This window comes from Protomyctophum parallelum, assembly GCF_964188405.1.
Source record: "Protomyctophum parallelum genome assembly, chromosome: 6".
In the NCBI taxonomy this organism is placed as follows: Eukaryota; Metazoa; Chordata; class Actinopteri; order Myctophiformes; family Myctophidae; genus Protomyctophum; species Protomyctophum parallelum.
The window spans coordinates 46,123,930-46,146,474 of record NC_139701.1 but is presented as its reverse complement, the minus strand read 5'-3'; the positions used below and the strand labels follow the sequence as shown (position 1 = coordinate 46,146,474).

Below are 22,545 nucleotides of genomic sequence, written 5' to 3'. Positions count from 1 at the left end.
GGTATTTATTTCAAATTTGTATTGCATATACAAATGTATATAAAATACAAATTAGTGTTAGTCTTAAGACTCAGTCTTCTCTAAGTCCTAGCCTTAAGACTCTGTCTTCTGTAAGTCCTAGTCTTAAGGCCCGGTCCTCTCGAAGTCCTAGTCTTAAGACTCAGTCCTCTCTAAGTCCTAGTATTAAGACTGGGTCTTCTCCAAGTCCGAGTCTTAAGGCCCGGTCCTCTCTAAGTCCTAGCTTTAGGACTCGGTCATCTCCAGTGTTTTCTGGCTGATGTCTGCGTTGTGGGCCTGTGCATCCTGGAGGCAGCAGGCCATGGGACTGGGGATGTAGTTGAAGGGAGTGACCCGCGCCGCCTTGCTGGGCGAGCCCTGGCGGAAGTGGACCGCTCCGCCGCCACCGCCGCCCGTCTGACTCTCAGAGTTGGAGGTGGAGGCAGCGGCGTAGCTCCTCCCCGAGGGGGCGGAGTCTCCTCCGCCGTCGTGCAGGGTGCTCGCGGAGGTAGAGCTGAAACGATCGGGACATTTAAAGAATAATTGTGATTGATGATTCAGTTTAGTGAAATAATGCAAAAGGGAAAATATGTAGAAACTAAAAAAAAAGTAAAGTGCTAGGATCAGGCAAGAAGTCCAAAGGGCTTATACGAGGCCTCAACCTGTGGACAACAACACATTTAAACTAAGGGCTTATTGCGAACGCAGTGAGCCACTTACTATGACAGCAAGGGCTGAATGTCTGTGTGTGTGTGTGTCTGTGTGTCTGTCCCGCTGTTACACCACCCGCCCGCCACCAGAGGGCGCAGCTGTAGCACACACACTCACACACACAGGGCGCAGCTGTAGCGCACACACACACACACACACACACACACACACACACACACACACACACACACACACACACACACACACACACACACACACACACAACCACACACACACGAGCTGCGTTCGCTTCCCGCGTTTGCGCGTCTTACTTGTACGAGGCCTCAACCTGTGGACAACAACACATTTAAACTAAGGGCTTATACGAGGCCTCAACCTGTGGACAATTCACTTGATTATCTATAACATGATTATCCAGACAGGATTGTCAACGTGGTTTCCATATCGGCTTCTATATTATGTAAAGAATAATAATAACCAGTAAGACGCCTGAGGACGAGAACCACTGGCCATATATGGAGTGTGTCTTGATTGTACAGGGTTTGATGAGGTCAGATCAACATTATGGAATGTCAGAACAGGTCAGCTCCGTATATGGAGATCTAAGGGTGACAGCAGGGGCAGTGTGTTGAGTGTACAGGGTTTGATGAGGGCCCGGGTAGGGCCTGGTCTAAACTTTCGGGCCTGTTGAGAACTCTAGTTTTCGCCGGCTGCCGGGCACAGCTGCACAAAATGACATTGTGGCAGGCCCGTTTAAATGGATCAGGTATCTAATCAGAAGGGAGGAAGGATGGATGCGGAAGGATCAACATTTGGAAAGTCAGAACAGGTTCTGACATAATATCCATATACTAATATTGATGAGGATCACTACCAAAATCCATTTTATCTGTAATCTTAGTGCCTGTCATTAAGGATAAGGTGGGTAAGCTGAATAGCTCTGAGAACTACAGGCCGATAGCTCTAGCCAGCATCTTATCTAAAGTATTGGAAAGAGTTCTCCTCAGTAGGCTGGATGGAGCAGTATTTACTGACAGCTGATAATCCGTTTGGTTTCAAACAGAAACATGGCATCTCAAGGAGATATTGGACAAATATGCAAGTCAAAACACCACAGTATTTACATGTTTTATTGATGCTTCTAAAGCCTTTGACAGAGTCGGTCATTGTCAACTTCTTAACAAATGATGTCTGCGAGGGGCCCCTAGATATTTAAGGGTTCTGGTTTATTGGTATGCACACCAACCAGACTATGACGGATCTCCACTCCGTTCCATGTGACCACTGGGGTACGGCGAGGCAGCATTTGATCTCCTTTGCTTTTTCATGTTTTTATGGACGATTTACCTGTACAGTTGAATGCCTGTAAAACAGGGTGTACCATTGGTGACTGTTTCATTAACCACCTCATGTTTGCAGATGACTTCTAGCACTTCTTTCCAACCCTGATAAGAGCTCTGTCGTCTAAGCTGTGGAGCCACTGGCGTTCTGGCCTCGATGTACAGAGATAAGTCCCCCTTGTCTGTTTATTCTTTGTTTATTTATGTTGTATGTGTTCCGCCCTATGGAACCCCCCCTGTGAGTGTCTTGAATACAGTTTGAATTGATGACATCAGGGATCTCCATATATGGGCTTAATTGCGCGTCGCATTTACTATGAACCCTGATTAATATCATCCCTGATGATGTCATAGTGATGTCACAATATATGGGGGCTTTACCCCATGTATGGGGATTTTGAGTGACACACCGACGGACAAAAAACCCCACACAATTCCACAGATAACTGTAAATACAAAACAGGGAAAAGATAATGATCAGAATAAGAACAATGTAAGCGATCTGATTGGTCAGAACATACTTCAATATTTCAGCCTCCGAGGAGGCGACAGGAAGGCCGTCCTCGGATGGAGACGTGCTGGCGTTGGTGGTCGTGGGAGCGGTGGTGGCGCCGCCCTGCTGGGGAGGATCCTCCGTCTGCACCGTGGCGTCGCTCGTCTTCCGCGAGGCCAGCACGACGGTGGGCAGCTTCCTGACCAGAGGGGGCGCTGTGGGTCTGTCCTGGCGGAGCTCCGGGTTGGCCTGTCAAACAACATTTAAGTTGACAATGAATTGTCACCTGAATAATTAACGATTAAACGATTAAAACACATTGCCTCCCGTTACACTAGGTCGGGGGTCGCGAGGCCGGTGCCAGTCAAATGCTCGAAACACCAAAGAACTTCCAATGGAAATCAACTTCAGTAGTCCATAGAATGATAAACTTCCCCCAGCAGTTCCAATCTGGCTCTTGCAGCATAGAGACACTAACTAAGAACTAAGAGATAAAAACCATAAAATAGGACATTTTAGTCCAAACACTAGACAGACGAGACACAGACACAGACACCGCCACAACAGCGCCACCATATGTATAGTATTGTATGGATTATGATGATTTTGTCAAAAAAGTATCGTGATTGTCTTCAAATAATTGTATTTAGACGACTATGTGATATAATTCTGACAAGCCTACCTCCGAGGACACCGCTAGCTGGGGTCTGTCCTCGTCCCCCTCTGGGGGCGGGGCCAGCTGGGGTCTGTCCTCGTCCCCCTCTGGGGGCGGGGCCAGCTGGGGTCTGTCCTCGTCCCCCTCTGGGGGCGGGGCCAGCTGGGGTCTGTCCTCGTCCCCCTCTGGGGGCGGGGCCAGCTGGGGTCTGTCTTCGTCCCCCGGTGGGGGCGGGGCCAGCTGGGGTCTGTCCTCGTCCCCCTCGGGGGACGGGGCCAGCTGGGGTCTGTCCTCGTCCCCCTCTGGGGGCGTGGCCAGCTGGGGTCTGTCCTCGTCCCCCTCGGGGGACGGGGCCAGCGCCAGAGCGCTCTCCGGCAGCGTGCTCTTCAGGATCTGAGAGACGTCCTGGTCTCTGATCCTCCTCCACGTGACCCTGGACCCGCTCCGCTGGCCCTTCTTCGTACAGAACAAAAGACAAAAAGTGTCACAAACTGTCAGTCATCGTTCAACGGAGCAAAAATTAGCATTTTATCGCTAATTTGGCTAATTTTGGATGTAATCTTCCTAAAACCGGCCGAAATCCTCTCGTGCACGGTCAATCATCGACGTGCGCGGTCTTTATGTGCATCGCTGCGTAAAATGCGATATTTTGGGATGTTTTGGGCTTGATTAGAGCTTAATTTGACTTAGTTATGAAAAAGACGATGGTAGCTTAGCATCCCGGACAGCTAAGCTAGTGACTCAGGGTCAAACTACAACCGGATGTTTACGATCGTTGAACCGGAAGTGACTTCGCCAGATTCGTCTATTTGGTCAAAATCAGCATAATGGTGCGTTCCCGCCATCTGGTGGCAATACTGGATATTACACTAGCATTGCCCTGTGAAAATAATCCATAGTATGTATATCGCGGATGTTTCTATTGGCATTCAAATGATGAATAAAATATAAGCCAATGTGTTACCAAAACAAAACAATTGGGAGTGGCAGTCCAAGGGTTAAAAAACACTAAACATTTGCTTTCCCGAACAGAGTTTCAAAGTGCTTTGAAACACTGTTTGTTTTTTGATGTCGACGACGATGTCCAAGATGTAGCTGCATGGAAGCCGGCCTTGCGAGGCTTTCAGAGTCAGCGGTCGAATCTTAAAATCTACCAGTCTTAAGACTAAGTCCTCTCTACTGTGAGTCCTAGTCTGAAGACTCAGTCCTCTCTACTGTAAGTCCTAGTCTGAAGACTCAGTCCTCTCTACTGTAAGTCTGGGTCTGAAGACTCAGTCCTCTCTACTGTAAGTCCTAGTCTTAGTCTTAAGACTAGGTACGGACAACAACGGACCTCGCGGTGTGAAACTCACCTTCTTGGTGTCGTCCTCGCTCCTGGCTCGGCCGCTGGAGTCCGAGGAGGACGACCGCAGCGAGGACCGGCTGGTCACTCTGCTCAGGACGTTGATGCTGGGCGAGGACGCGTGGCGCTTGAAGCCGTCGCTACCATCGTTGTCCTGCTGGTGGCGCTGCTGACGGACACCTGTCACCCTGCCACCGCTCCTCTGAGCCACTCTGTTAAAGACATGTGTAGAGCAGCAGCACTTCAACAACCAGACCATTCAACATTCTTTACTAGTGTTGTAGTAACCAGAACATTCAACAGTCTTTACTAGAGTTGTAGTAACCAGAACAGTCTTTACTAGTGTTGTAGTAACCAGACCATTCAACAGTCTTTACTAGTGTTGTAGTATAACCAGAACATTCAACATTCTTTATTAGTGTTGTAGTAACCAGACCATTCAACATTCTTTGCTAGCGTTGTACTACTCCAGCCTTGACTCGTCTGGAGTAAAAAATAAAATAGAATCTGGTCTCGGTCTCAACTCGGTCTCACCTCCCATCGGTCTCGGTCCCGACCCGGACTCGACCTCCTCCCACACTCTGTGTTGACGGTCTACACTCAGACTCAACTCGGACTCGAGTGATAACTCGACTTCAAAGTGCATTACCTGCAGGGGCTTTCAGAGCTGGTCCTCCGGGGCGGTCGCCTGGAGGAGAGGTCTCTCTCGCTGGAGCTCTGGGCTCTGGCCAGGGTGGAGGTCTGTTTCTGCAGCCCTGGATTCCCTGGAGCTCTGCCGTGGGACTGTGGAGGTCTGACCTGGGACTGTGTAGCTCTGCCGTGGGACTGTGGAGCTCTGCCGTGGGACTGTGGAGGTCTGCCCTGGGGCTGTGGAGGTCTGCCCTGGGGCTGTCCGGAACACTGTCCCGCACCCTTCCCCTGTATGGGCCTCCTGGGTCCCTGCACCACACAGAATACATAGTTCACTCACTGAGGCTACGTTCGGAAATGCGCACCGCGAACACACTCTCACATGTTAGTTTGTATTGCACAGTGTGCCTATCCGAACACAGCCTTCGTAGTTAGCTGAAATAAAACATACAAAATTAGGCTTTACAAACAAAAAAACTCACTGACCGAACGCTTCGTGACACGAAGGGTTGTGAGCTTGTAGATCTGCTAATGTGCCATTTCGGCTGACCTTGTTGAATTTCATCCTGGCCCTGACTATCTCATAATTATTACAATAAAAACATGAGGAGACTGATCCGGAACTCATTGACCGCCATCTAGTGGTGGCTTAGTGTGGTGCAGGCCTTCATTATACATCATATCTCAATGAGTGAGGCTCTTAACTTGAAAGCCGTTTTGGACGGAAACCACTGAGTCAGGAAGTAAAATCCACTATGGCACATAGTGCCAATCTCCCAAAACATACTTTTTGGAAGCGAAATACTATGGTTTAGATAAATCAATACTATTGTTTAGATAAATCAATACTATTGTTTAGATAAATCAATACTATTGTTTAGATAAATCAATACTATGGTTTAGATAAATCAATACTATGGTTTAGATAAATCAATACTATTGTTTAGATAAATCAATACTATTGTTTAGATAAATCAATACTATTGTTTAGATAAATCAATACTATTGTTTAGATAAATCAATACTATTGTTTAGATAAATCAATACTATGGTTTAGTTAAATCAATACTATTGTTTAGATAAATCAATACTATTGTTTAGATAAATCAATACTATTGTTTAGATAAATCAATACTATGGTTTAGATAAATCAATACTATTGTTTAGATAAATCAATACTATTGTTTAGATAAATCAATACTATTGTTTAGATAAATCAATACTATTGTTTAGATAAATCAATACTATGGTTTAGATAAATCAATACTATTGTTTAGATAAATAATACTATGGTTTAGATAAATCAATACTATTGTTTAGATAAATCAATACTATGGTTTAGATAAATCAATACTATGGTTTAGATAAATCAATACTATGGTTTAGATAAATCAATACTATTGTTTAGATAAATAATACTATGGTTTAGATAAATCAATACTATGGTTTAGATAAATCAATACTATGGTTTAGATAAATCAATACTATGGTTTAGATAAATCAATACTATTGTTTAGATAAATCAATACTATTGTTTAGATAAATCAATACTATTGTTTAGATAAATCAATACTATTGTTTAGATAAATCAATACTATGGTTTAGTTAAATCAATACTATTGTTTAGATAAATCAATACTATTGTTTAGATAAATCAATACTATTGTTTAGATAAATCAATACTATGGTTTAGATAAATCAATACTATTGTTTAGATAAATCAATACTATTGTTTAGATAAATCAATACTATTGTTTAGATAAATCAATACTATTGTTTAGATAAATCAATACTATGGTTTAGATAAATCAATACTATGGTTTAGATAAATCAATACTATTGTTTAGATAAATCAATACTATGGTTTAGATAAATCAATACTATTGTTTAGATAAATCAATACTCTGGTTTAGATAAATCAATACTATGGTTTAGATAAATCAATACTATGGTTTAGTTAAATCAATACTATGATTTAGATAAATCAATACTATGGTTTAGATAAATCAATACTATGGTTTAGATAAATCAATAGATTGTCCATTTCTGGTTTGCTCCGTTTTCTCTCACCGGGCGTCTTATGACCGCGTAATTAAAGGACACAGGTATTCACCGTAATCACAAATTATCATCACTAGCCCTTACCCATTGTGAGATATTTGCCCCCCCCCCCTTGTGGCCATGGGGGGTACTGCGCCCGGTGCGTTTTTAATTCACTAATACATTTATTATTAATCATTAATGTGTCAAATCAAAAAAGGGCTTTGTTACGCGTGTTTCTGACAGACACACACACACACACACACACACACACACACACACACACACACAGACAGACATTGTTAGAATCATAGTATGATAATCATATTAAAAAAGGCGTCGGGGGTTTATATGCGAAAAATACAAAAATAAACTAGCAAACCCACTTTAAAAACAAATCAAATCCAAGCTGAAACTGAAAACACACAAAGTAAAAACGAAAAAAAAACAAAGAAGTATCTTAACCTGCACGGCGGCCTTCAGCTCCTGACAGCGGGACGAGCAGAGGAAGACGGCGGCGGCCGGCGGGGGCGGGGCGCGGCGGGGTGAGCCGCGCTGACCGCCGGGCACCCCTCCCCCCCCCCAGGACGAGGAGTAGGAGGGGGAGGGGCTGCCGCCGCGCCGCCCCCCCCCCACGATGCCCCTGGACTCCTTGATGAAGGTCAGCTGTCTCAGGAAGCCGTTGCGATCCGACTCGCCCCCGCTGCCGCTGCTGCTGCCGGAGTGGACGGACGTCATGCGGACCAGGTCGAAGCGGTTGGCCGGCCCGACCGCCCGCTGCTTCCCCCGAGCAGGGCTCTGTCTGGCGCTGCCGCTGACCACACCGACGCCGGTGGGCTGGTTGGTGACCAGGGGAGACAGGGTCCTGGGCTGCCTCGGCCCCGAGGTCTGCATGAACGGGATTCGGACCGGCGACTTCTGAGTCTTCACGGGGGACCGCGAGGGACTCTGGCGGCTCAGGGGAGCCGGGGAGCGTCCCTTTCGCTCCGGCGGGCTGCCGGCCGGCGGGCTGCTAGACGGCGACGGCGAGACGACATCGCTCTTCTTGGGAACGTTCTTGCCGAATCCGCTCGGCGAACAGATCCTTCGCTGGGACCGTTTGGAAGGGGTGGAGCTTTGGGAGGATCCCGAGGAGGAGCTTTTGGGAATCCTGGGCGGAGGCGTGGAGCTCCTCTTGGGCAGAGACAGCTCCATCGCGTCCTGAGGACGACTCAGGCGGTGGAGACTCTTGGAACGGTGCTGAGCGAGTCCCGGGTTCTTCGGAGGGCCGGAGGAGGTCGCGGAGACCTTCCTGCACGGCGGTCTCTGCGACAGGGTGGTCTCCTTCTTGGGCGTGTACGTGACCGTCCGGCCTCGGAAGACCACCGGCAGGTTGGGGACGGGCGTGCGCCTGTCGAAGTCCAAGGGCTTGTTGGCCTTCTTGTCTTTGGCGAACTTCCTCTCTTTGGGCGTGAAGCTGGACGTGGACATGAAGGAGAGGACGGACTCCGTCTCCTCCGTCTCCTCCTCCTCCGACGGGTCCTGGGACTTGGAAGCCTGCAGCTCCGTGACCACCGAGTTGGCCCCTTCCTGGATGGCCCTCCATTCCACGCTGTCCAGGTCCGAGTCTTTGTCGGAGGCCACGTCGTCGTCGTCGTCGCTGTCGTCCAAGCCCTGGTCCGCGTTCCACCCGTCCGAGGAGCTCTTCTTCTGTTGTTGTTGTTGTTGTTTCTGGGCCTTGTTGTTGTTGTTGTCGGAGGCTTTCTTCTTCCTGGCGGGGGGGGGCACCTTCTTCCTGCCGTGCCGGGGCATGGCGGACGTTATGCACCTCTGGAGGAGGTCGTCTTCCGAGTCCATGCTCACCGAGCTGGGCGAGCTCTGCTCCTCGTAGCGGATGTGGACGGGCTTTACGTGCTGAGCCGCCTCTTGTTGGTTCTTGTTGTGTCTGTTTTTGGCCCACATCTGCTGCGTGGTGGACTTGTGGTCGTCGAACTCGGCGTCGCTCAGAGAACTGAGCGAGGTGCTGAGCGAGTGGCAGGTCGGGGCGTCGGATCGGATCAGATTCTGTTTGATCCGATGGAAGCCCTTGGCGTTCTTCTTGTTGGCCTGGGAGCCAACGTCATCCGTCCGATGGCCGATGTTGGTCATGCTGCGCGAGAGAGAGGCGTTCCTGCTCGCCTCGCCTCTCGTCTGCTTCCGTCCCGTCGCCGCTCGCCTCTCCTTTTGCTCGTCGTAAAAGCAGTAGATCTCTTCCTCCTCCTCGGCGGGGGACCGGTGTCGCGCCACGGGTCGAAAGACTCCGTTGTTTCCTCGCGGCGATCCGTTGCTCTGGGTCCCGTGGTCCGTGTTCTGCGTGATCACGGGCAGCTCCGCTGTTCTCGCCGCGCCGGCGGCGACGACCTGTCCCTTCTGACGCTGCCTCTGACGACGGCCCGACGGCGACTGCTCGCGGTTCCGCTGGCCGGCCACGCGGTCGGCCACCTCTTTGCTCTGCATCAGCACGCGCTGCGTGGGCACCACGTGCTTGGTGCTCCGGCCCGCCGGCTGGCAGCTCGCCGTCCTGCCGGCGGGTTTGTGGAAGTGAGAGAAGATCCGCAGGTCTTCGATCCTCTTCGCCTCGTCGCCGCCGCCGTCGTCCACCGCCGCCGCCTCCGGCTTGTTGTCGCCGTTGTTTCTCGCTCGCCAGTCCCTCGCCCCTCTCTCCCTCGCCCCTCTCTCCCTGGCCGCGGGGTACTGCAGCGTCTCGTCGCTCAGCGACGTCGTGCTGGAGAAGTTGACGGGTGTGCCTTCGGCGGAGTCGGTGAACGACGAGTCGTCAAAACGGAACTCCTTCGTCTGCGACGACGACGGTATGACGAAGCGTCGCCCGGCGGGAACGACCTGCGAGCCGCCGTTGGGCAGCATCATGTAGACGGGGAGCTGGACGGGCTTGCCACCTTGGGAGGTCAGGATGTGGCCCGCGGGCCGCATCACCCTCCTGAACCGGGAGGGCATCGCCGAGTTGATGCACTCCTTGAGAATCTCGATGTCGTCGTCGGAGTTCCCCTCTTCGCTGTACCTCCTCTCCCCGTGGTAGTCCGTGGCCCCCCGCTCCTCCTGATACTCCTCCTCCTCCTCCTCCTCCTCGTCGGGGTTCCTGTCGCTCTGCTGCAGCAGCGGCGTGAGCTTCAGCTCCACGTCCTTCTGGATGTAGTGCTCGTGGAGCGGCAGGGCGCTCAGCGAGGACGCGCACGAGAAGTTCTCCGTGGGCTTCTCCACCGTGAAGTAGATCATGGTGTCCAGGTCCGGCGGGAGGTTGAACCTGTAGCGGGGAAAAACGGGCAAAAAGCACATTGACACAGTTGGGCATTAAAGGGATTGTGACATTAAAAAAAAAGGTTTTGGAATTGTTCTTATTTTTTTTAGGTTTTCTAATCTCAATTGCACCCAAAAAACATGAACTTTTAACATTCAGTAGATTTTCTGTGATCTGGGGTTTTCTGGCTCAAACAGGTGCTCTGATTTTCCGGCAGATTGTGATGCAAGATCCTGCAAATCCCATATATGTCAATGGGATTTGCCAGCAGATGTCACTGTTTTCACTGTTTTGCCTGTTTTCATTGTAGCTCAAAAGGCTTCCAAATCCCAAAGAAAACTTCAGACCACAGAAAATCCACTGAATGTTCAAAGTTCAGGTTTTTTGGGTGTAATTGAGGTCATAAAAAAAAAAAAAAAAAATAAAAAAAAAAATGAATGTCATGAAATCTTTAAGAAAACTAGTGGACTATTCAAGTAGTCCACTAGTGAATCCACTAGTGGACTATTCAACTAGTCCACTAGTGAATCCACTAGTCGACCTTGTTGGTACTAGTCGACTAGTTGATAAGAAACATGTTTTGTCTGTCGACATTCAGTGATTCAGGGTCTTACGATCAAAATAAGAACATTATAATTGATGCCGTGTAAAAAACAGAAAACCTAAAAGTGTGCCACGGAAAAGTGTTTTCCCACGGACACACGTACGGCCATGACGGTGACCGATGACCCCCTGGGTCTCTACAAACCTCTGACCCCTGACCCTCCACAAGACCTGGAAAAACTTATCCACACTTTTATTTCGTCTCGCCTGGACTATTGTAACTCTTTGTTTACAACATTGAGTCGCTCCTCTATTTACCGCCTCCAACTTGTGCAGAATGCGGCTGCTAGACTGCTAACCAACACACAAAGGAGGTCACACATCACTCCTGTGCTTGCAGCCTTGCATTGGCTTCCTATCAACTCCAGAATTCAATTTAAAAATGTATTAATTACTTATAAATCTCTTCATGGGCTGGGCCCAATTTATTTAAGTGAACTGGTGCACCCCAAGGTGAATTTGAGACAACTTAGGTCTTCAGACAAAGGTCTTCTCATTATCCCCGCCACTAAGCTGTGAACCAAAGGAGATCGAGCTTTCGAATTTGTTGCACCTACGCTGTGGAATGATTTACCACTCTGCTTGAGAAACGCTGTATCTGTTGAGATCTTTAAGAAGCTACTGAAAACGCATTTGTACCGCAAACATTTTGGCTTGCTCCAGTGATTTCTATGTAGGCCTACTGTTCTATCTTATCTATTTCTAGGTGCTGTCTTTGCTGCTCTGTTTCTTATTTCATTGTTGGTTTACTTTTGATTGAGATGTTCTTGTTTCATTCCTTTTATTTCATTGTACAGCACCTTGTAACGACTGTTTTGAAAGGCGCTCTATAAATAAAATTACCTTACCTTACCTTACCCTGAGTCTCTCTACAAACCAGTGTTGTTTTTGGCAGCAAATTTCTATTTTAGTTTTAGTCATAGTCTTTGGACTGAAACTACATTTAGTTTTAGTCACATTTTAGTCACCTGGAATGTCTTAGTGTTAGTCTAGATTTAGTCGACTAAATCTACAGGTGATTTAGTCGACTAAAATGTATTTTGGCGGGTCTTGATGCCGTCATAATGAATGTTTTTACAAAATAGCCGATCTACAAGCTCACAACGCGTCGCGAGCTTGTAGATCGGATATTTTCAGCATGCAACCAAGAGTAAAATGACTTATACTGGATCTCTTGTCCACTAGTCCCTTCCTAACATTTTAGTCTAGTTTTTATTTGTCGACGAAATTGTCAGTATATCTAGTCTTATAGTTTTAGTCACCGTAGCTTAGTTTTCATTTAGTTTCCATTCAGTTTTCGTCAGTGAAAAAAGGTAGTCGACGAACATTTCTCCTCTTAGTTTTAGTCGACGAAAACAACCCTGCTACAAACCTCTCCTTGAAGTCCGTGATCTCCATGAACTTCCGCAGGTTGGTCTCCCACTGTCCCGCGGCCGCCGCCATCATCGGGTTACCGCCGTCCAGCGCGGCGGTGGTGGGCCCCCCCGGCCCCCCCTCGCCCCCGCCCCCCCCGCAGCACACCACGGGCGTCTTGGAGCGGCTCGGCGGCATGGTCTGCCCCGGGCTGTCGGGGAGGTCGCTGGGGCTGATGGTCCCGTCCAGCATCTCGCTGCAGGGGTCGCTCTGCACGGAGCTGCAGGCGGTGATGAGATATGCTTCATTATTTATCCCACGAGGGGAAATTTGTCTTGGGGCAAAAGTGCATTAGTACATCAACGCTTTTTTTTTTTTTTTTTTTTTTTAAGATATTTTTTTGCGGCTTACGCCTTTTATTGATTTTTTAAGGGACAGAAAGTAGGCTGACAGGAAACGGGAGAGAGATGGGGGGATGACATGCGGTAAAGGCCGTGTCGGGTCCGGGAGTCGAACCCGCGGCACACCGCGACTGGATCACCAGTCCGGTGCCCAGACCGTTACGCTACGGCCTGGGCCACATCAACGCTTTTGACCTGAGATCACATTCATACGAGGTTTCAACATGGACACACACTGGTCTGATGAACCCATTCTGACCTGAGATCAGATTCATACGAGGTTTCCACTGGACACACACTGGTCTGATTAACCCATTCTGACCCGAGATCAGATTCTAAAAAAATGTCAGTCGTTCTTCGATAAAATAAAATAAAAGCAGACCTACAAGCTCGTAGCGCGCCACTCGTGGCGCGCTACGAGCTTGTAGATTAAAGCATAACATGATGCCAACACCAAAATGGGTTCCCGTTCAGAATGGGTTAAAACAGACAGACAATACACAAAAGACAATACACAGTAGCAGCAAAGTACAAGTCACAAGAGTATCACAAGAGAGAAGTGCAAATTGCAATAAGAGAAGGTATATAATATAAAAAAAAAGTGCTAGAGTATTCACAGTTTATAGTATCACAATCACAGTAAAGTGCAATAAATAACTGATGAAGGTCAAGAAGTCCCTTCCCCACTAAGAACTATGAACTATGTGGCGGTTGTTTAGTAGAACAATTGAAGTGGGAAGAAAATAAAGTTTGAAGCGGTTGCTCTTACAACGACACGCTCTGTAGCGTCTACCAGAGGGCAACAGCTCACACTCTGAAGATAATATATGTGAAGGATCAGACAACACTCTGTTTGACAGACTGAGCACCGTTTTCTCAAAAGATTGTCTGAAGAGATGGAGAATCTTTCCTACCTACCCAGGGGGCAAAGTGGTTTTACAGACTTGGAGCGTTGTAAAAGGTTGTGCACCAGAAATGATATCTAGGACCATCACTGATCACAACCTAGGTGGACAACCTGGTCAACTAGCTACTGGAAAGCTACAGGGTGGGTTCAAACAAATCCCACCCCAATCTCTGAAAAAGGCAAATCCGAATAGGGCAAAAGAGACAAAAAGAAAGCCTATAACTTGATAATGCTCACTCTTATCTTCATCAAATTAGCTGTGGTATGAACCAGGAGCCTACCCTACATCACCAAAGAGTCAGAATGCAATTTGCCATAAGAAATACTGAAATATTCCCCTTTAAACATGTTTTAGTTTAGGCGGATTTTTTTTTTTTTTGGTTAGGACTCATTTACTTTTTCTCATTTACAAGAAAAACAGATTTACAACTAAGCTTTTACTGCATTGCCTAGGGTGCTATTAAACAATAACCAGTGGATGTGTGGAGATAACTATTACAATTTTATTGCAAATCAGATTTCTTTAGACATACAATAGTATTGGGGGTAATGTTTATTTAACATTATTTACAACACATTCGCCTCTGTACCAGGCTTTCATTTTTGTTGGTGCAAAAATTGAAAGCCTGGAGGAACGCATTGGCCGCTCTGGTCTAAAAGTGGGAGTCAACCCTTCCGGGTGGGCGTCGCTCCAAATGATGTGACGTAGCGCTGCACTAGAGGGGAGAGGAGGGGCCGGGGGTGACGGACAGATCGATGAGATCCAATCAGGGCGTGCGCAAATCAAAAAAGAACAGTTCTTCTGGCAGCCTTTGACACATCCACATGATATCATTTTGTCCATTGACACAGGCCAGGCTGGCTGTGTAGATGGAAGTGGAACTACATTTCCCTTATCCAGAAACCAACCAAATTCTGTAAATGAGGGAATTTGTGGTTTGGCGATGTGTGCACTCTTGTCAATGAGTGTTGCCAGAGCAGTCCTTTTCAGGTGCAGGAGAAATGCATTCTCTGTTGGAGGTAGTAGCTTTAAGAGTGTTGATTTGTTGTTCAGGAACTTGTGTGCTCTTAGTTTGCCTAGATCAGCACCCTCAAAGTGATCAGCTGTGGATGTGTACACAGCTATAGTGAGGTCCCTTGCCTGATTGAGGAGGTCATCTGTTATGGCATCGTCAGGGTTCTCACCAAACTCTTCAAGTGCAGGTATATCCAGCTTCATGCTGCTCTTGAACCATGCCTTCTTTCCAGTGAAATATGGATAACTAGTGATATCTCTACCACGAAGGGCATGGCACAACACTGTGAATGTCCCAATGCCACTACCATTTCATGTATAGGCAGGTATGCATTCTGGGCTGTTCTTACCCACAGCTCTGGGAGGTCGCTGAGGTATGTTGCACCATAATACAGGCACAAGTTAATGATGTCAGTGTCATTTGCATGTATGACAACTCTGTCAACTCCTTCATTCTTGACACTGTAGAGGGTGTGGAGTATTATCCTAGTGTCTGCCTCCTGCTGTGTGGATTCCAGAGTAGGAACATCCATAACTGAACCTGCTATGAGCACCACACTCTGTCTCTTCTGTGAATCCACCACCCAGATAGAGATGGGTTGGGCCAAGAGCAGGCTCCAGTTGCTCATTCTCACACCATTTCTCACAGAGGAAGTTGAGAAAGTTTGCTTTGTTAGCTGACACTGCAAAAAACTCCTTTGGATCAGGAGCTGTGTACTGCTCACTGACTTCATATACTCTGGCTGATTTTGATGGGCCGTATCTCTTTTCCTGTTCAGCTGACTTAAGACTGGATTCACTGTACCTGTCACAACAAAAGTGTATGATCTCAGAGCCAGCAGGCACATCATTCAGCATCAGGTGTTTGTATCGCTCAGCAATGGTTCCAAATCTTTCACCTTTGTGAAAAGACCATTGTCGAATCGCACACATAGCATCAACGACTATTGCTGTCTTTTTGTCATTTTGAGGTAGATCAGGGATGCTTGTAACATCATTAACTTGTGCCTGTATTATGGTGCAACATACCTCAGCGACCTCCCAGAGCTGTGGGTAAGAACAGCCCAGAATGCATACCTGCCTATACATGAAATGGTAGTGGCGTTGGGACATTCACAGTGTTGTGCCATGCCCTTCGTCCACAGTCTGAGTGGTAGAGATATCACTAGTTATCCATATTTCACTGGAAAGAAGGCATGGTTCAAGAGCAGCATGAAGCTGGATATACCTGCACTTGAAGAGTTTGGTGAGAACCCTGACGATGCCATAACAGATGACCTCCTCAATCAGGCAAGGGACCTCACCATAACTGTGTAGTGTGTACACATCCACAGCTGATCACTTTGAGGGTGCTGATCTAGGCAAACTAAGAGCACACAAGTTCCTGAACAACAAATCAACACTCTTAAAGCTACTACCTCCAACAGAGAATGCATTTCTCCTGCACCTGAAAAGGGCTGCTCTGGCAACACTCATTGACAAGAGTGCACACATCGCCAAACCACAAATTCCCTCATTTACAGAATTTGGTTGGTTTCTGGATAAGGGAAATGTAGTTCCACTTCCATCTACACAGCCAGCCTGGCCTGTGTCAATGGACAAAATGATATCATGTGGATGTGTCAAAGGCTGCCAGAAGAACTGTTCATGTGCAAAGAAGGCTGTCCCATGCTACATAGGGTGTCGTTGCCAGGGACTGGCAACCAAATGCAGCAGGATACACACTGTCACATTTGAGAGCAGTGATAGCAGCAGTGACTCATAAGACTAAGACTAAATGCCTAAAATGTCCTAAAATACCAATGTGTTGTAAATAATGTTAAATAAACATTTCCCCCCAATACTATTGTATGTCTAAAGAAATCTGATTTGCAATAAAATTGTAATAGTTATCTCCACACATCCACTGGTTATTGTTTAATAGCACCCTAGGCAATGCAGTAAAAGCTTTTTTTCAGTAAAAGCTGTTTTTCTTGTAAATGAGAAAAAGTAAATGAGTCCTAACCACAAAAAATCATTTTCCGCCTAAACTAAAACATGTTTAAAGGGGAATATTTCAGTATTTCTTATGGCAAATTGCATTCTGACTCTTTGGTGATGTAGGGTAGGCTCCTGGTTCATACCACAGCTAATTTGATGAAGATAAGAGTGAGCATTATCAAGTTATAGGCTTTCTTTTTGTCTCTTTTGCCCTATTCGGATTTGCCTTTTCAGAGATTGGGGTGGGATTTGTTTGAACCCACCCTGTAGCTTTCCAGTAGCTAGTTGACCAGGTTGTCCACCTAGGTTGTGATCAGTGATGGTCCTAGATATCATTTCTGGTGAACAACCTTTTACAACGCTCCAAGTCTGATTTTCCAAAAAATGGGACTTTGCCCCCTGGGTAACCTGGCGATTTTGTACCGCAAACATTTTGGCTTGCTCCAGTGATTTCTATGTACTGTTCTATCTTATCTATTTCTAGGTACTGTCTTTGCTGCTTCGTTTCTTATTTCATTGTTGGTTTATTTTTTATTGAGCTGTTCTTGTTTTATTCCTTTTATTTTATTGTACAACACCTTGTAACGACTGTTTTGAAAGGCTCTATAAATAAAATTACCTTACCTTAGCCTGAGTCTCTCTACAAACCATTGTTGTTTTTGGCAGCACATTTGTATTTTAGTTTAGTCATAGTCTTTGGACTGAAACTACATTTAGTTTTAGTCACATTTTAGTCACCTGGAATGTCTTAGTGTTAGTCTAGATTTAGTCGACTAAATCTACAGGTGATTTAGTCGACTAAAATGTGTTTTGGCGGGTCTTGATGCCGTCATAATGAATGTTTTTACACTTGCTGAAAATAGCCGATCTACAAGCTCGCGTTGTGAGCTTGTAGATCAGCTATTTTCAGCATGCAACCAAGAGTAAAATGACTTACCTGGCGATGCTGGGCGCCTCGAAGGAGCCCAGGGACGACACGGAGCTGCAGCGCGACATCACCAGCGGCGTCTCGTTGTCGTGGACGTAGTTGTTCTCCGACGAGCTGGACGGGGATTGGTCCTCCTCGCCGGGCGCTGGCGGGGGGGGCGGGGCTGGCGACGCCCCCCTCCTCAGGAACACCTTCAACAATCACAATTTACAATTTAGGCTTTTTATTTTTATTTTTAAATATATATTTTTTTATCCCACGATTTTGTAACCCATTTTTCACCCCTGTGTCAATCATCTAATGTGATCCTGGGCTCTACACACCCTCCACCAACCTAGTCCCCATATATGGGGGACAAGGGGAGAGAAAGTGTCCAAAGGTATGGCTCCCCCATATCTTACAAGTATGATTGAACCCTACAAACCCTCCCGCGCACTCAGATCAGCCAACGCAGGGAAACTGGAAGTACCCTCACTAAAAACGCCGGGACAACGCTCCACACGTCCCAAACTCTTCTCCCTTCTGGCTCCAAAACTGTGGAATGCACTTCCCATTGCAGTCAGAACTGCAGCATCACTCCCAATCTTCCGCCGTAGCCTGAAAACCCACCTTTTCAGACTCCATCATGGCCCATAGCACTTACCCTAACCCTTAGATAGCATTTCTGTTGGCTTAGATAGCATTTGACACAGACTTAGAGCATGTTATGTAGACAGCACTATAATTGTATTGTATATAGTCATAGCACGCCATAGTACATATGTATAGCATAGTAGTGAATATGTATAGTTTATTATGTATAGTGTATGTATAGTTTCATCATATAGATATTCCACTGTTACCTTCTAAGCTTACGCATGTTTCATGATAAAAAGCATTTATCATGAAACATGCGTAAGCTTAAATGTAAGTCGCTCTGGATTAAGAGCGTCTGCTAAATGCCTAAATTGTAAATTGTCCAAGTTTCTCCTTTTACACCTGACAGGGGGGGGGGGTTTCCCTGGTTGGACGTAGCGCGTGGAAGGAACACGTTATTCCAACCAGTTCCTTTCCCCTCCATCAGGCGCCCCGGCTGGCCAGGGGGAGGCAGTATAGAGACCAGTTCCTTTCCCCTCCATCAGGCGCCCCGGCTGGCCAGGGGGAGGCAGTTTCAATTTACAATTTAGGCATTTAGCAGACGCTCTTAATCCAGAGCGATTTACATTAAGCAAGAACAAAAAAAAAGCGTGGGAATACATCACATAAAAGCATTTATCATGAAACATGTGTAAGCTAAGAAAGTAACAGTGGAATATCTATATGATGAAACTATACATATAAACTATACAATCACCTCTATTCATCTTTATTGTCACAGTTTTACTAAGTAAAAAGGAATTGAAAAGTGAAATTGTTTTTTTTGTGCATAGTTCGAGTAATCTTTTCCAAGAAAACAAATACAGGGAAGAAGAGAGATGGGAGGGGGGGGGGGGGGGGGGGCAGTGTCCAACGGGCACCGCTCTAGTCTCTTTAAAACATTACAGAAAACAAAACAGGCAGAGCGGATCAGGAAGTGATCATTCCATGCTCTCTAGTTGCGTTTGTGATTGGCTGAATTCCATCTCTCTCCCGTTTCCTGTCGGCCTACTGTCTGTCCCTTCAAAAAACCAATAAAAGCCGTAAGCTTTAAAAAAAATCTTAAAAAAATCTAATGGGTTAGTAGGTGCTCTTACTCGACCAATAGGGACAGACATAACTCGCATTTTAATCAACCCCCCTTCACTGCCGAGATTGTTGTATTACCTTTAGAGCATACGCTGAATTATTTGGGCTTTTGATCCGTGAAAATCCGGCGAAAAAAGGTTGCTCCATTTGTTATGAACGATCGCACCACCCGCCATCTTGGTGCACCCGGAAGACGCAGCACAAGACCCTCCTCCATGAGGCGTTGTAACCCGTTCATTTGCATTGGCCTCAATTTCCCAGAAGCCCTAGCAGCCCACACAGCATGTGTTGAATTCCGGTTTCGTCATCAAAACGAAACCATCTCGTCTCCAGCACTGCGGCAAAGACGGAGTTTCTTTTTATTTATTACAATGCGGCGGATTAAACACATAAAACAAAAGGCGGGTATGTCGTATATCGCAGCGACAGTAACCTGGATTAAACCATTCCTGGCAGTAAAACTGTTTTAATAAACATGGTCATGAATACTTTCTGTTTCCAGTCACTAGTTTAAAGTCTCATTTCTAATGTCATAATATTCTTTTTGGAAAATGATGGTCCCATTTATTAAAAAAATGACCATAAAGTCGCGTATGTTCTGAGGGGCGTGGCTACCGTTACAGTCTATGATCGGGATTTCCCACCCACGCGAGTCAAATTAAAAACCAACTAAGAAGAAGGGGGGAAAGTCCCGCCTCGTTGTCTGGGCCAGCCAATGGGCCAGCTGGGCCCAAACGGATCTAGAAAGATGGCGATTTACAATTCAAGGACTGGCCGGCTTCATTTTACGTTCATGTTAGACCCGGGGAACGCTTTGTCCATATTTGTTACAGTCTATGGTCAGTAGGTGCTCTTAGTCGACCAATAGGGACAGACATGGGTCAGTAGGTGCTCTTAGTCGACCAATAGGGACAGACATGGGTCAGTAGGTGCTCTTAGTTGACCAATAGGGACAGACATGGGTTAGTAGGTGCTCTTAGTCGACCAATAGGGACAGACATGGGTTGAGCTCAGGGCTCTGAGCCAATTCAAATGCCAGTCCACTTCCTCACAAATAATCCGGTTCCGGGTGTTGCTTGTCTGTGTTTTCTTTCTCTCCGTCCATATGCCCAAATATGGATGATTGATGACATAGTTCTGACACAGGTTGTTCTGGCCAAATGGCCAATCAGATTGCGTGACAATATGACATAACCATGCCATGACATCACAACAGTGTAATTGTTCTTTATAAAGACGTGTCCGATACTCTAAACATCAGTTAGAGACTTGCAACGAGGAAACTGAGCTGCCTTCATCCTTAACAAGTTCATCTGTAAACTAGTTGTCAACACTTTGACGGTGGAGCTGCTGCTGTGAAATGTTTCACTGGACGATACATCTGGAAGGAGAACATAGGAAGGACCAGGCTGCTGCTGTGGTGGTCGGACACGAGATCTACTGCTTTGGACGAGACGGAAACCAGAGGGGAAGAGATCACATTGAAGTTAAGGTCTTCAATACAGCGTCTTTATGCTGGAGGAAGTTGACCCCAGTGACCCCTGGAACAAGAGACCCTCACCATGAGGTTCCCTCTGGGCGCCAGGGCCACACAGCTGTGCTGATTGAAGATATTGTCTACCTCTGGGGAGGATACAAATATACTACCAAAGGTCCAAGCAATGCTCTTCATGCATTTGATGTCGACGCCCACAGATGGTTCAAACCACAGGTTTCTGGAACCGTTGCAGAGGGGAGGTACAACCACTCAGCCTGTGTGTTGGAGAAGGTCATGTTTATTCATGGAGGATCAACCCAGAGTGGATGGAGATGGACTAATGCTACAGAATACCTCAACGACATCTACAAGTTGGATACCACCACAATGGTCTGGACTTTAATTAACACCAGAGGAACTCCATCTCCTGTTTCATGCGGTCACTCTGCTACCATCATCGGGACAAAGATGTTTGTATTTGGAGTTAAGAGGTGGGGTCAGTACTACTACTATCAGTACTACAACAACACCATCAGAGTGTTTGACACAGAGACCGATCTCTGGCTGGACACACCTTCTACACAGCTTCTTCCAGAAGGACGCAGGGATCATTCAGCCTTTACCTACAATGGAGAGCTGTACATATGTGGTGGTCGCTACGTTAACAAGTACTTTAATGATCTGTGGAAATTCAGTCCAGAGACCTTCTCCTGGAAGAAGGTTGAGCACAAGGGGAAAGGACCGTCCCCCACAGATACAATGTGCTGTTGCATGGTGGGAGATCGTATCTTCCTCTTTGGTGGAGCCAACACACCTGGTGACCTGTACGTCTAAGGCCCCTTTTCCACTATGGGGTGGAACCAGAACCAGAACCAGAACTTTCCAGGACCCAGAACTACCAAGAACCATGTGTAGTTCCAGAACCAAGTTCTGCTTCCGTTTCCATATAACCAGAATCCAGAACTTCCAAGAACCATGTGTAGTTCCTGAACCAAGTTCTGCTTCCGTTTCCATATAACCAGAACCCAGAACTTCCAAGAACCATGTGTAGTTCCTGAACCAAGTTCTGCTTCCGTTTCCATATAGGCCTATAACCAGAACCCACAACTTCCAAGAACCATGTGTAGTTCCTGAACCAAGTTCTGCTTCCGTTTCCATATAAACAGAACCCAGAACTATCTATAGGCCCTCCTCTGCTGAGTAGGGTCAGTGCATGCAATGCAGAGATATTCATGTTTAAGTAGTTATTATTAAATTATGGGTCTTTAATTTCTGGTCAGCAGTAGTGGAAAGTAACTACATTTATTTAGTAAATTATATTTATATAAATTATATTTATATTATAAAATATATATCTTTTGAGAACTAAATGCATCAAATTTACTTTCTATACTTATCCATGAATATGTGGATATGTACAATATTTTATTTCAGAATAGGGCTTTTTTTGGATTATCCCCTTCATGCTCAGTGAACTGATAGATCTGTGTATTTCCATTCAAACTACTCTGGGTCCCATGCTGGTGGAAGATGCCCATCAACATCGTGCCACAAAGCTGCTTAAAAGTAGGCCCTCTTAACATTCTCAATGAATGATTGATGTGTTAGGTGTTGAAGTAGACCTTTCCCATTATTTTCTCCCATGCTAGTAGTCTAGTTTCCTCCATAGTTGTACTTTTACTCCACTACAATAATTTTAAACCTTTAGTTACTATTGACTACTTCAGCCCTATT

At 46.4% G+C, this 22,545-nt stretch overlaps 2 protein-coding genes across 2 annotated transcripts in view; one reads left to right on the top strand and one right to left on the bottom strand.

Moving 5' to 3' along the window:
• Window positions 1-243: 243 nt before the first annotated feature.
• apc2 (APC regulator of WNT signaling pathway 2) overlaps window positions 244-22,545 on the bottom strand; it is a gene marked incomplete at both ends in the record, with an annotated part of 93,508 nt that continues 71,206 nt past the window's right edge. Inside the window, 8 exons of the mRNA XM_083766790.1 lie at window positions 244-511; window positions 2,531-2,730; window positions 3,494-3,613; window positions 4,510-4,711; window positions 5,149-5,438; window positions 7,635-10,449; window positions 12,419-12,679; window positions 17,640-17,821. Coding sequence (XP_083622916.1) covers window positions 244-511; window positions 2,531-2,730; window positions 3,494-3,613; window positions 4,510-4,711; window positions 5,149-5,438; window positions 7,635-10,449; window positions 12,419-12,679; window positions 17,640-17,821 — 4,338 coding nt within the window. The remainder of the gene's footprint in view (window positions 512-2,530; window positions 2,731-3,493; window positions 3,614-4,509; window positions 4,712-5,148; window positions 5,439-7,634; window positions 10,450-12,418; window positions 12,680-17,639; window positions 17,822-22,545) is intronic.
• thop1 (thimet oligopeptidase 1) overlaps window positions 10,966-22,545 on the top strand; it is a 417,271-nt gene continuing 405,691 nt past the window's right edge. Inside the window, exon 1 of the mRNA XM_083767523.1 lies at window positions 10,966-10,978. The gene's annotated coding sequence lies outside the window, so the exon portion shown is untranslated. The remainder of the gene's footprint in view (window positions 10,979-22,545) is intronic.